The sequence below is a fragment of the Columba livia genome, chromosome Z, assembly GCF_036013475.1.
Source record: "Columba livia isolate bColLiv1 breed racing homer chromosome Z, bColLiv1.pat.W.v2, whole genome shotgun sequence".
Classification (NCBI taxonomy): Eukaryota; Metazoa; Chordata; class Aves; order Columbiformes; family Columbidae; genus Columba; species Columba livia.
In genome coordinates this window covers 63,932,157-63,944,934 of record NC_088642.1, presented here as the reverse complement: position 1 = coordinate 63,944,934, position 12,778 = coordinate 63,932,157, and the positions used below count along the sequence as shown (strand labels likewise).

General features: G+C 39.6%; 1 protein-coding gene across 7 annotated transcripts in view; it reads left to right on the top strand.

Annotated features, from left to right (window-relative positions):
* FREM1 (FRAS1 related extracellular matrix 1) overlaps window positions 1–12,778 on the top strand; it is a 73,556-nt gene that overhangs the window by 32,730 nt on the left and 28,048 nt on the right. For 3 of the 7 annotated variants that reach the window (XM_021288827.2, XM_065046134.1, XM_021288826.2), the window contains 7 exons: window positions 783–968; window positions 1,890–2,086; window positions 2,890–3,118; window positions 4,583–4,727; window positions 8,001–8,142; window positions 9,503–9,698; window positions 10,452–10,716. In XM_021288827.2, coding sequence (XP_021144502.2) covers window positions 783–968; window positions 1,890–2,086; window positions 2,890–3,118; window positions 4,583–4,727; window positions 8,001–8,142; window positions 9,503–9,698; window positions 10,452–10,716 — 1,360 coding nt within the window. Of the gene's footprint in view, window positions 1–782; window positions 969–1,889; window positions 2,087–2,889; window positions 3,119–4,582; window positions 4,728–8,000; window positions 8,143–9,502; window positions 9,699–10,451; window positions 10,717–12,778 lie in introns of those variants that run through there. The other 4 variants (XM_065046135.1, XM_065046136.1, XR_010468994.1 and 1 more) reach the window with 4 other exon arrangements.

Here is a 12,778-nt window from a genome sequence, read left to right as displayed (position 1 = left end):
CACACAATACAAAACCATAAACATACTACCTTTGCATGTATACTAAAGAAATTTAGACTCTGGCCGTTATATGAAGGGAGATAATATTTTATTACCTCTATTTAATTCTGTCAGTGAATAAAGACAAATCTAGGTAGCAGATCAAATTAATAGGTGTGAAGCTAGTACACTAATGTTGGTAATGTACATTTAGTACAACATCAGCCCATTCATCGTGTGAAATTTCCATTGACTTCCTGGGCTTTGAATGTAGTCTGTAGTATACATATTAAAGGTATGCTTTCTGTATGATTTTCAATGTCATTTGTTTGTAAGCATCACATATATGTCATGTATCTCAGAGAATATTTAAGCATATGTATGAGTAGCTTTGTAATTTGCAGGCTCTCACTCAACTAATGTTCTGGAAATGAAGCATTGTCCCAGCAGGGAAATTAAGCGGTGATGCATGAAAAATTGTTCATTATGAGCAATTCGTAACAGCTCTCATGTAATTAATGCTCTGACAAACAGAGGTAACAACCAATTTTGAGCAGCACATAAACCATACCTAATAACTTACCAGTAAAATTATTTCACGGTCCCCTTCCTCTCTACTCACATGATGGCAAAAGTGGAGTTGATGGTGTAAGCATACAAAAAAAAAAACTAAACCAAAACCCATCAGTAGCTCAGTATTTGTTGTCTTTCCCCCCTTATCTAAGATTTCAGTTCTTGTTAACAGAAACAATAGTAAAATGAGCTAAAGAACCAATACTGCTTATCATATTGTTTGCGTGCAGGTGCAAGGTTTGTGGTGGAGGAGGGCTCCTCAGCAGCCCTTACCACCAACCATTTGTTTGCCACTGACCCTGACACCTCTGCAGAGGACTTAGAGTTTGTCTTGGTTTCTCCTCCCCAGTTTGGTTACCTTGAAAACATACTGCCTTCTCCTGGGTTTGAGAAGAGCAACATTGGTATAAGTATAGGTAAGTCTAAATGACGTATGGTAATCAAGCAGATGAGATACAGAGGGCTGTATGGTGGGCTCTGATGAAGTAGCTGCAGGTGTGTGCATTAATACGGACTTACTGAGGAAGGCAGGTGCTGGCAAACGAAGAGCAGTGGGACTGTGTGGGAGGAGTTCAAAGGGAGACCAAAGCCCCGCAAATGAGAAGAATTGGCACTTGAAGTAAACAAACCAATACTTGTTTTATGAATTCCAGCTGCAATCTATTAGAAGTGGCATAATGAGCCATTAACCCACTCTCTCTGCCTTTCCCTTCACTCTCCCAGGCAAGGCTCTCGCACTTCCCTGCACTTATACTTCTGTTAATAAAATGCTGCAGCTGAGAATTTGAAAAGCCTGGGTCCCACGTCAGTTTCCATGGCAAAATTACAAAAGTGGTAGAGATGGTGGTTGCCTTGGGTCTTTCCCCTTGTTCACCTTAAATATTGCAAGGCAGTTTTCTCCTCAGCAGAACAGATTGTGGCACGCTCTTTAATCCTATCAGCTTTTCCTAGTGTCTCCAGCTGGACGTCCAGCATTGCTGAGCCTTTTGGTCCCTATTTTCCCAGTCTGTTGGTCAAATAACAATCTGTGTGACTACTTAGACCTCAGAACTTTTCCTATTTGTTATTTGGGTCTTTTTATTTGGGCTCAGTTCTGCAGATTGAACTGAGAAGTTTGAAGTTGCACAGTCTCACAAGAAGCAAAAGAATGCATTTCTGTTTCAGGGGAAGAGCATGAGCAGTATAAGTCTTCCAGCCACAAAACGACTCAGAACTTATAAAATCAAAGTTATTTGTCACTTGAAGAAAGACATATCTTCAGATGTTCTTTTTTTTTAATGATATATAAGAAGGCAGGAAAAGATTGTGCTAACTCAGGATATCTTTAAAATCTCTAGCTTCATTTCAGCTGAAGCACCTGAAAGCCCTGAACATAAACTATGTACAAGCCAGGCACATGCGAATGGAGCCAACAGCAGACCACTTTGTACTTTATGTCACCGATGGGCTGCATCGCTCAGCAGAGACTCCATTTTTCGTGCTGATCAACCCAACTAATGATGAAGTCCCAGAATTCATAGCAAGGAATATTACCGTAAGGAAAGAATCAAAATGTCTGTCACAGTACTATTTTATACCAGAAAATAGAAATATAAATAAGAACATGTTTTTTGACACTTGTTACTCTACATTTTTACCTTACTTTGTGTAGTTCAGCATAGTTCATGAAGTAGCCCAGATACATGTAATGTAAAACTGTAAGACAGAGCTTCCGTGGGGCTGGAGCAGTGCACAGGTCTTTTTGGTAACTTGCAGCTAAGTAAAAAACAGGCTCAAATTTTTAAACAAATAAGTCATCTAGAAAACTGAAGGATCTTTATGCTTCCTCTGGTTTCTCAAAAGCCTCTAGTAAATTTTCTGTAGTGCTTTTTGGTGTTCCTGGCACAGCCTCTCTCCTCTCTGAATACTGCTTTTAATATAAATAATAATGCTGTTATCACCATGCTAGGGTAGTGTAAGCTTATGTTACTGTAAAGTTAAAAGTGCATTTATATGTATAAATTCATATGCATCCATGTTTTTATATATATTTACGTATTCAAAGTCTTTCTCCTCTCTGCATTCCCTAGCACTTAATATGAAGTTTAGTCATCTAACAACTTTTTTATTAATTGGGACAGATACAAGCTCCTTATTTCACCTTGTCTTTTCATCACCGTAACTGTTTACTATTCTATGTCTCTTAAACTGGTTGAAATTGGTAGCTGGTTCAAAAGCTACTGGGGAAAGGGTGGAGGAAACAGAATACACTCATACACAAAAATACTCTATTTAGGTAACAGTGTTAAAATTCTATAATTTTTAGGTGAAATTGACATTTTTTTCTTTCATGTTCAGGTTCAGGAAGGGGAGATGAGAGAGTTGGATCTCTCTGTTATCAACGCAGTTGATCTAGATGTGCCTCAAGACCATTTGGTATTTGGGGTTGTGCAAGGACCCTGGCATGGGTTCATTATTAAAGGAGTTGATGGCAATGATATTCAACACTATAAACAGTTAATTAACCGTAACCAGCACAGGCATGGGTTGCTTGTCCATGAATTTTCCATGGAGCTACTGAAGAATGGTAGGTGCAGCTTTCTTCTGACACACGTCTTTCATTCATTTCATGAGGCTTGGTGGCACCATAAGAAACCTTCACTACTTATTTATTCACTTGCCTTATGTGTATTTCCCAGACAAAATGTTTAGGAATATTCGTTAGCCTATTTAATGCTAACGTTATATATTGATTTTAGAAACTGTCAATAAATCACCCTGAGAGACCAAAATGTCAGAAAGGGTAGTAATATGACTAGAGAGGCCAACTGTTCTGAAAAAATAAATGGAATGTTGTAACAGATCCGCAAACTGATTTAAAAATGTTTGACAGCACCGAGAACAGAGAGACTTATTTAAAAACACTTTAACTGATCATGGAATTAAATATTGCTCTAAGTGATCACAGAATCATGAAACCATTGAATGGTTTGGGTTAGAAGGGACCTTCAAGGATGATCTAGTTTCAACCCCTCTGCCATGGGCAGGGACACCTTCTACTAGACCAGGTTGCTCAAATCCTTGTCCAGCTTGACCTTGAACACCTCCAGATATGGGGCATCCAGAGCTTCTCTGGACAGCCTGTTGCAGTGTTACCACCCTTATTGTAAAACATTTTTTCCTTTATGTCCAATCTAAACATACCTTTTTTCAGTTCAAAACCCTTGACCCTTGTCCTGTCACTACTGGCATTGGTAAAAACTCTCTCTGTCCTTCCTATAAGCCTCCTTTTTATATTGGAAGGCTGCAATGTATACCTTCATCATACCAAATAATGATAAAGGTATGAACTGGGGCTCTATAGCTTAGAATGATCAATTAACCTGCTGTGAAGGAGTAAAGCTCTTTCAAGTTTATGTAATAAAAGAGTGTAATTATAATAATACTGCCGGAATAGGCGTCTCCACTACAAATTCCTCAGCTTTCCTAAGTCCTGTTTTTGACTCTCTTCCAATTGCTTGGCTTTTCTGTTTTCCTGTCCACAATGGTGACCGAGCCACCTCCAGCCCAGATCTTCTGATTGTCCATGGGCATAGCCGCAATGCCAGCTCTCCTCCCCAAGGCTTGTTTAAAGCTCCCTGAGTATTATTTAAGGTTCAGAAAAGTGTTGCTTGGTAGCCTTGGCCCTTCTATGGTCCCTGTTAAAATGAATTGGAATGAGGAGAGGAGAAGAAATGTCCCTTTTTCAGACCAACAGAGGCCCTTTTGTGAAGAGAGTCACTCCTTAGTAAGGTCAGGCTGGTGTCTTTGAGTCAATAGTATGTTGTAACAACATCACTGAATAGCAGTAGCTTGACAATCTCATCTTCTGGTAGCTGAAACAAGCTTGCTCTGGTGTTGGTGTATGCAGGGTGGGGGGAGATGGAAGAAAGGTGATGGAAGCAGAGTGAAATGATGTGAGAGATTTTGCAGGAGTCAGATTTATTTGTTCTTTCCATTTCTCTCTCCTTCTACCTCTCTCTTATTTTTCTTTCCCCCACCTCCTGCATAGGAATGAAGCTGATGTACATTCATGACAATTCGGAAAACCTCACTGACAGCTTTAAAGTCCAGCTATCAGATGGGAAACATAAAGTCCTCAGGACGATTTCAGTAAAGGTCATTCCAGTTAACGATGAGAAACCAGTGCTGAGCAAGTAAGCCACATGTTCCTGTCTCTGATAGAGGGATGAGTTCAAACAAACCGGTCCAAAAGTGATCAAAACAGCAAGTCAGTGACTGATGGGGAGAGGATGCCATAACTAGTCACAGACAAATGTCAATGCAGATGTTTCTATGTAGGTCTCTATCAGCTTGATTAGCAAAAGCATTTTTAGTGAGAGAAGGGCATGCTTTAATGTTCCTCATTATTACAAGGATAGAGGAAAATAAAGGGCGGGAACATACTTGTTTTGTCTTTCACAACTTACTTCAAGATATTTGCCAGAGAACCCTGATCTTAGCACACCTCCACTGGCCAATGTCCATCACAGTGCTGACCACAGTTACTTTGCTTTCCATTTCCCTGGGGCCATTGCCTGTCCAAAAGACGTCTGAAAGCAGCTTTGGATTCTGGTAAGAGGGAATCCACAAGGCTGATGACTCTTGCTCACAGGGGAATGCCTTTCAAATTAAATTATTATCTTATTTTCTATTAAAAAACTCTATTGCTCAGCCATAGTTCAGCTTTCGAGAAAGTACATGCAAACTTTCATTGCAGTTCAAAACTGAGAGTCATAGATGAATTTGACATGGTCAGAAATTTCCTGGCAGACCATTTGCAGATAAGCAGCTGACTGCAAGAGAGCCAGACCTCCTGGACATTTTAACAAGGAGTTTGTCCCTTGGGATACCCATTTTTTAGCTGACAACCTGCCAGAGAGCATCAGGGCCTCTGTCCTCCTGGCTGCTTTCCAGCCCCAGGCTGGCAGATGGGGAGCTGGGGGCCTGGAGGCTTTGGGGATGTAGCTCTGAACCTCTAAAGTTTGTATTTCAAAAATGACTCACAGCCTGTTAAGCTGATCCCTCGGGATATTTGGCCTGCCCTCAGATTAGACCTACATTTTCTATTGTACAGAATTTTGAATGTTTTGTTTACCATGTAGATCTGCTGCATTAAGAAATGTTGGTTTTATAGTTAAAAGATTATCAAGGACCACATAATGCTAACAAGAGAAAGTTAATTTATAGGTAGAATAAAGGGTATAGTTTACATATTCATATCATGTACTGATAATTACTGATAATTGTTTATTTGTTCCCCACATGGTAAAGACTGCTGCATCTTTTTCCACCCTTTTTCACTGAAGGAAGGTGATAGAGTGCGAAAAGTGAAGTGTTTTTAGTATTGCTCAACTGGATCCAGAAACTGCTGCTGCCTTGTCTGGCAATGTTGTCTGCCATTCCTGTGGTGAACAGTTGCACATAGTGAGCCAACTACTTGCAAAATAGCTATTTCATGATAAGAAGTTACTGCTTTCTTGCCTGTTACTCTTCCACTGTGATGCAGTATGCTGCCAGTGGTTAAAAAGCAGTGTTTCAAGGAAACTTGTTCAGTTTGACATTGAAGTGGTTTCTCTATCACATTCAGTCACGACTTCTTTGCTGAGGGGTGGGAGCTCCCTCATGCCACTGCAGTGTTTTACAGGTGGACATTTGACAATACATGTAGGCTTTTTCTCACCTTTTGTTCTGGGGCTACCTCTCCACCCCAGGGAGTTTCAGTTCTCATCTCCATTAGCTATGGTGAACAGACTGAAGAATCTGGATGGGATACATTTAACTGGAAAGCAGTGACTCTTATTCATAGTGATTGCCAAAAACTCAATCTGTCACCTCTTGGATTGCATTCTGTAGCAAGGGGAGCCCTTGGGGAATGTATGGCCCTCATACATTCCCCTTGAGAGCTTCTTCTCAAGACGAGACATGTAGGTGCTAGAAGGACTTAATCAACTAACTGCTACACAGAAAAATGAGTTGGGATTACACAGCATTCAGGGTGTAACTAAAGGTGTTTATCTTCACTTATTTTTTGTTTGAATCTTCCTAGCTCAGGCAGTCTTTGGGTCAGGCACCTGGTCTTTCTGTCTGCACATTCCCAACATGATTACTGGCAGTATGAGTAAATCATTAAGGTTGCTTGATCCATCATTAATATGGCTTGGTATACTTTGTCATATGACTCGATTTTCTTTGCTTCTCCTTTTGCAAAATGTGACATTTCTATGCCTCATATCCATATCAGTTTGAATACAAAACTTCAGGAAAAAAAATCTCCTCTCTTTCTCAGAATAACAAATGTATTTTCCAAAATCACTAAGTAATTGCGACAACTTCTTTGGAAATCTCAGTTGTCAAGCTGCTTTGGAGCAGGCACTTGCAGTTTGGCAAAGGAAAGGGCTGTTATATGAAGAATACATCTTTAGCAATCTAGGTAAAAATTTGTATTTGGCCTTTGAAATAGCATGACTTGCATGTGGCCAGTTGCATCCGGCCAGAATTTAGCTGCCCAAATGCTTAAGGAGTCTGTCCTTTCTCAGCCTGCTCTTTGGCCCCAGGGCAGATTAGCTTGAGAAGGTCCCATCCCTGGGGTGACTGAATATGCCGAATCCCCTTCGACCTCCTTGAAACTTCTGTCCAGTTTAACAATACTGTTTGGGTGCTACATTGTGAAAATGTAACACAGCTAACAGCAAAATGATAAAGCAGGGTGTGCAGAGGCAAAGTGGAGGATGATTACTAGCTCAGAACAGAAACAGAGGAGACACAATCTGAGAAACATCTCAGAGCAGCTCTGCATGAATTTCAAACTGTGGCATTTTTTCCCTCAGAGCTGCCTTAAATTTTTTTTATTTTTCAATTTGTGCCTACTGATGGCCATTTCTGCCAAGGAACAGGTAGCTTTACCCTACTCTTCTAAATCAAGAACCCAGGAATATTCTGCAATGGGGAGCATAGAGAAGAAGCCAGTAAGGTCTTTGTAGTGTCTCTTAAAGATTAAGGTGAGCAGTGACAGATTAGGTGTTTGAAGGATGGTCTTTTCTCTAATGAATAATCAGTTCATTAGAGCTCGTATTGCTATGGGCTATAGTAGCCATAACATATAATACAGCCTACTTGTTTACATTGTCCTCTTATAAACTGTATGAAAGTAAAAGGAGTATGGCCGAGGGGAAGAAAACAGAGGTGGTAAATCCCAGGTTGTTGTAGGTATATGCTTTGCTCTTTTTCACCATTGTAAGGAGAAGCTGGTTTGTCCAGTTTGCCTTTTTTTTTCTGTTTTGAACTAAAATAGGCACTTTACTTCTATTCTTTTTGCAGTTGTCATTTCTGTCAGCATCTGGGTAATTCGTATTCCTGACAGAGAAATTACATGTTGGAAAGGTTACTTTTCTTTTATTGCATCAATACCTGACTTTTAATTTTTGCAGGAAGGTTGATATAGAGGTCAACATGGGTGAAACTCGAATAATTTCTAGTGCTGTTCTGTCAGCAGAAGACAAAGATACCCCCAGGGAGAAAATTTACTACTTATTTGAAAGACTTCCAGAAAATGGTCAGCTTCAGCTCAAGGTTAGTCTTTGTACTTCAACAAAAAGCAGGCTTGCAAATAACTCCATCTTTTTAGGTTAGAATGAAGTTGATCTTTCTTTTTTCACAAATGTCTGTAATGCTTTGAAGTAGATGGCTGTAGCCTGTTTAGTTGTGGAAAGAGTGTTTGAACAAAACAATGATGTTTGAAGCTTTGACCCTAAAGGACAGATTCTCAACAGGAGGACAGGGAAGGTGAAAAGCATGGCAGATCATCTGGGGTGACAATGGAGAGAGGTGCTGGGAGAATCAGCCCACAGAGGGGGAAACCCAAGCAATGGAGCTGCAAAGGGGTGGGGAGGAAGTCCTTGGTCAAAAAAGTGACAAGTAAGCCATTACTTCAGTTACTTCAGGGTTCAGAAAGAGTGGAGGGAGATGCGTATGAAAGAGTGAGTAATAAATCATGAGTTAGAAGAAAAGTATGGGGGGATGGAAAGGAAAAAGGAAGAAGATAGAAAAGGATATAGCCAGAGGAAAGGCAGAAAATAAGATTAGAAATGGAAGGTAAAGATGACCATCTACTGACCAAAGATAAGCCACAGGAACAATGGTAGAAAAAATGCCTCCTTTTAATTTCATGCATATATACTAGAAAAAAAAAAATCAGTTTCTAAGATCTGTGAGCCTGGAAAGTATTTTTGTGCTCCAACCCTGCAAGAATCTGTGGATGATATAAAACTTGTGCATTAAAGAGATCCCACACATGGGAAAGAGGCAGCTACTGGCTGGAGTCTGACAGTTTGAACATATAGGGCATACATGCATATCAGAGCTCTCTGTCTTTGGTAACCTTTGCTCCAAAGCCAGCGACACTGTTACTACAGGCTAAGTGTCAAATACACAGATCAGTCCGACACAAGATACTGTGTTTTCTTCTGAAAAGCAGAAAATTTTGTTCAGCAATTCACATTTTTCTATTAGAGGGCCTCTTAGGCTTTAAATTTCTCTGCTGCTCTGGATTTCTCCATAGGTTCATTTCTGATATCCCTTTAGGTATGGTTTCAGATAGAATCAAGAACAGTTTTGGAAACTGAGAAACATAAAACATAAACTGGATCAGGAACCATTTCATTTTCATCTTGTTGGTGTATCACTTGGAAGTGTGCATAAATATAAATCCGTTTACTCCATTTTATTCATGATCACTGTATCTTTTCCAGCCTTACAGCTGCTTGGGAACAACTCCAGCTATTTGCTGCCCTCCAAAACATACTATGAGGAAAGAAGCTATAGCTTAGAAGGGAAGCTGGGTAGCTGCCACTAACAGCCTGCATAACTGCAAACAAACACTATTAACTGTGGAGGATACATCTGTTTAATGAATGATGTTTATCCTTTCTAGGTAGGCCAAGGCTGGATGACGCTCCAAACTGGAATGAAGTGCACTCAGGAAGAACTGGATATGAACCTTGTGAGATATGCCCATACAGGAGCTATAGGGTCCAAGAAGCAAGACAGCTTCACGTTTCATCTGTGGGATGGGTACAACAGATCCCCAGCTGCGGACTTCTACATAAATATCAAGGACATGGAAAAGGGTAAAGATCTGCCAGACTCGACATTTTACAGTACTTGTTTCTGAAACAAAGATGATCTGAGTGCATGTCCTGATCCCTCCCTGAACACTATGTAGGCCCTTGGCAAGTCTCCCTGCAGACCTTGAAAGTCTGTCTGCTTGGATTTCACTGCTGGCCAGAGCCGTGATGTTCCTGCTGGTGAAGAACATGTCCTAGGATTTCAAAAGGCTCTGCCTAAGGCAATGTGTTGCACCTTGTCTCCCAGGACTCCCAGCAACTTTTCAAATAGACTTGAAAATATCCTTCTGAAACTAGCTTTATGTCTGAGTAAATCAAAGCACAGAAAAATTGCAAGAATGCAATAAGGTAGACAAAACACTGTTCAAGAACAGATCTGTCTTCCAGGTTTACACTCTAGTCTTACAGTCTCTCTTCCTTCATTACATTCCTATTAGAAACATAAATTAGACCAAATTAACATGACACTACTGAGATTAGAACAAGGGTCCAGAGAGGTTGTGCTTTCTCCATCCTTGGCAGTTTTCAAGCGCCAATGGGATAAAACCCTGAGCAACCTGATTATGGCTCATATATTGGCTGACACAGCTTTGAGCCAAAGGTTGGACTAGAGATATCCTTAAGTCCCTTACAGCCTGAATTTCCCTATAATCCTGTAGTCGTATGACTTTTCTACTCGTATGACTTTTCTACTGCATAAGAGATCAACTTACAATTAAATATTACTATTTTAGCATTGTTTTGTCTATCCTGCAGGAGACATTGCTGTTTTCATAAAACCTCTTAGAGTGTCAAAAGGGGATCGGAGCTACATTACAACTGATGTCCTCCTGGTGCTGGATGGTACTGACAAGCCAGAGGAGCTCCTCTATGTGATAACCTCCCCACCCCAGTACGGACAAATAGAGTATGTCAGCTATCCTGGCATCCCCATCAGGAGCTTCAGTCAAATGGATGTAGCAAGACACATAGTCTGCTATGTTCACAACACTAAGGCAGTTGTTTCTGAAGATTCCTTCAGGTAAGGCATAATAACCCACTACCCAAACTCTTCTGCTTGGGTTTATTGAGTATTAAAAAAACCTCACAACACAAAGCAAAACAAAAAAACAAACCAAACTAAGTATTAAAAAGAGGTGGAAGCCCTGTGGGAATTCTCCATATTCATATAGTACAGATATTTCTACTCTAATACATGTAGTCGTGACTGCTTCAGTAATAAATGCAGTTTCTAATTGATGCTGATATTGTAGCAACAGCCACATTCAATCAATTATAGTAGCTTCAATACTGTTATAGCACCCAAACATACACAGAGATTTAGACATAAGTAGGGAAGATTGACTAACTTTCTTGCCTATTTTTATTTATTGTATTCGTTTTGTTCCAGGCTTTTTGAATCCATAAGTAGTTCTCAAACATACTGAAAGCCAGTCACCAACACAATAGCTCAGAAATTTGTACAGATAATGGATTTTGGGGATAAACCTGGTTACTTATAGGCCCCATTCAGCAGTCTACTGATATTTAAATTTACTTTTCCCTGGTTCTGAACCTTTCTCTTATATCAGCTTAGACTAGGTGCAGTCCTGAAGTGGATACTTCCTTACTTTTTTCTTAAATGAACTTCCCTTGGTTGTAGAGAGGAATGCTGTAATGAGTTATCGCTAGGTGACGACAGAGTGGATATATAGTTGCACAAAGTCTCGGGGACAGTTGTTAAAGAGAGCAAATTCAGGAAAAAAAAAAAGTGCAGAAATAAAGACATTTCTTTAAAGGAAGAATATTAGCTTCTTGCTAGCATTGGTAATTTCCTCTGAAAACAGCTTTTGACAGAAAATAGACTTTCTGTAAAATTCAAATATTCCATACAAAAAAATAAAATCTTGTTGTTTTTGATTTAGTTACTAAGAAAAATGAAAGATTTATCTCCTAGCAGTTGCAATTCAGAAGAGACTCCTTTTTACCCTCTCTTATGAATAGATTCCTGATCTGAACATCATTTTCCATGATGCATGATGAAGATTCAAGGACATGTTGTGTCATCCAGTTCAAGAGCTTTTTTTCCGGGAAGTCAAACAAGTGAGGCAGGAAGACATCAAATAAACCTCCTAGTGACACCGGGGCAGCCCAGCTGACATTATCTAGAGTTAAACCAAAAGCAATTTTGGGATTTTCCTCAAAGGAAATATTTTAAACTATCCCTTCCACTAAATTCAACGTGTGGAGATTCTAGTTAGGATATTTGTGGGATCCACTTGTCATAACAGATCACTTATCATAACAGAAGAGCAAACAAATATACTCTGGCTTTATGTTTCTCAGTTGTGAAATGCTATAACCAAAACTAGAATTAGCTTAGACAAGTAAGGTTTCTGTCATGCCAATCCTATGTTGGGCAGTGTAGGAGTGGTTTTCATCAATATAACTTCTATACCACATTAATGAAAGCAGACCAAACAATTCTAAGGGAAACTGTGCAATGTCTTCCAATGTCTTCTATTTAGGCCAGTAGCTTAGAATCAAACTAGAATGTCAGCCTTATACAAGTGAGTTTATGATGCTTTAATAAATATCGACATTGAATAACTATTTTAATCACAATAATTGATGTTCCTGGATGCTATAATTTGGAAAATAATTTGGTTTTATGTAAACATATAAATATTGTGGCAGAGTATTATTATTTAAACAAGGAATGGTCGCATTAATTATATGGGTAATTATAGTGGGAGGGGAATTAACTGATCAAATTTTTACTTTCCACTGAAGTACTTCCTTCAGACATAAATTTGCCTGTATTGTTTGGTGTTGCTGGCCTGGAAGAAAGATTTGGCAGTGCTTGTTTGGACAGATGACTTCAAGTGATTAGCAACCTGACATCAGATGCTGACAGCAGGATACTAAAAGAACATGCTAATGTCCTCCATTTTGACACACTGGCTTGATTTTGTAATGAGCTGGCACTATTTATGATTCCATTTTTATCTTTTAAATGCCATGACAGATGGTAGGTCCTACAGCCAACTCCATTGCCATCAAACTGCAGAAAGCATGAAACGTTGGTAATGGTGAAATCAAAC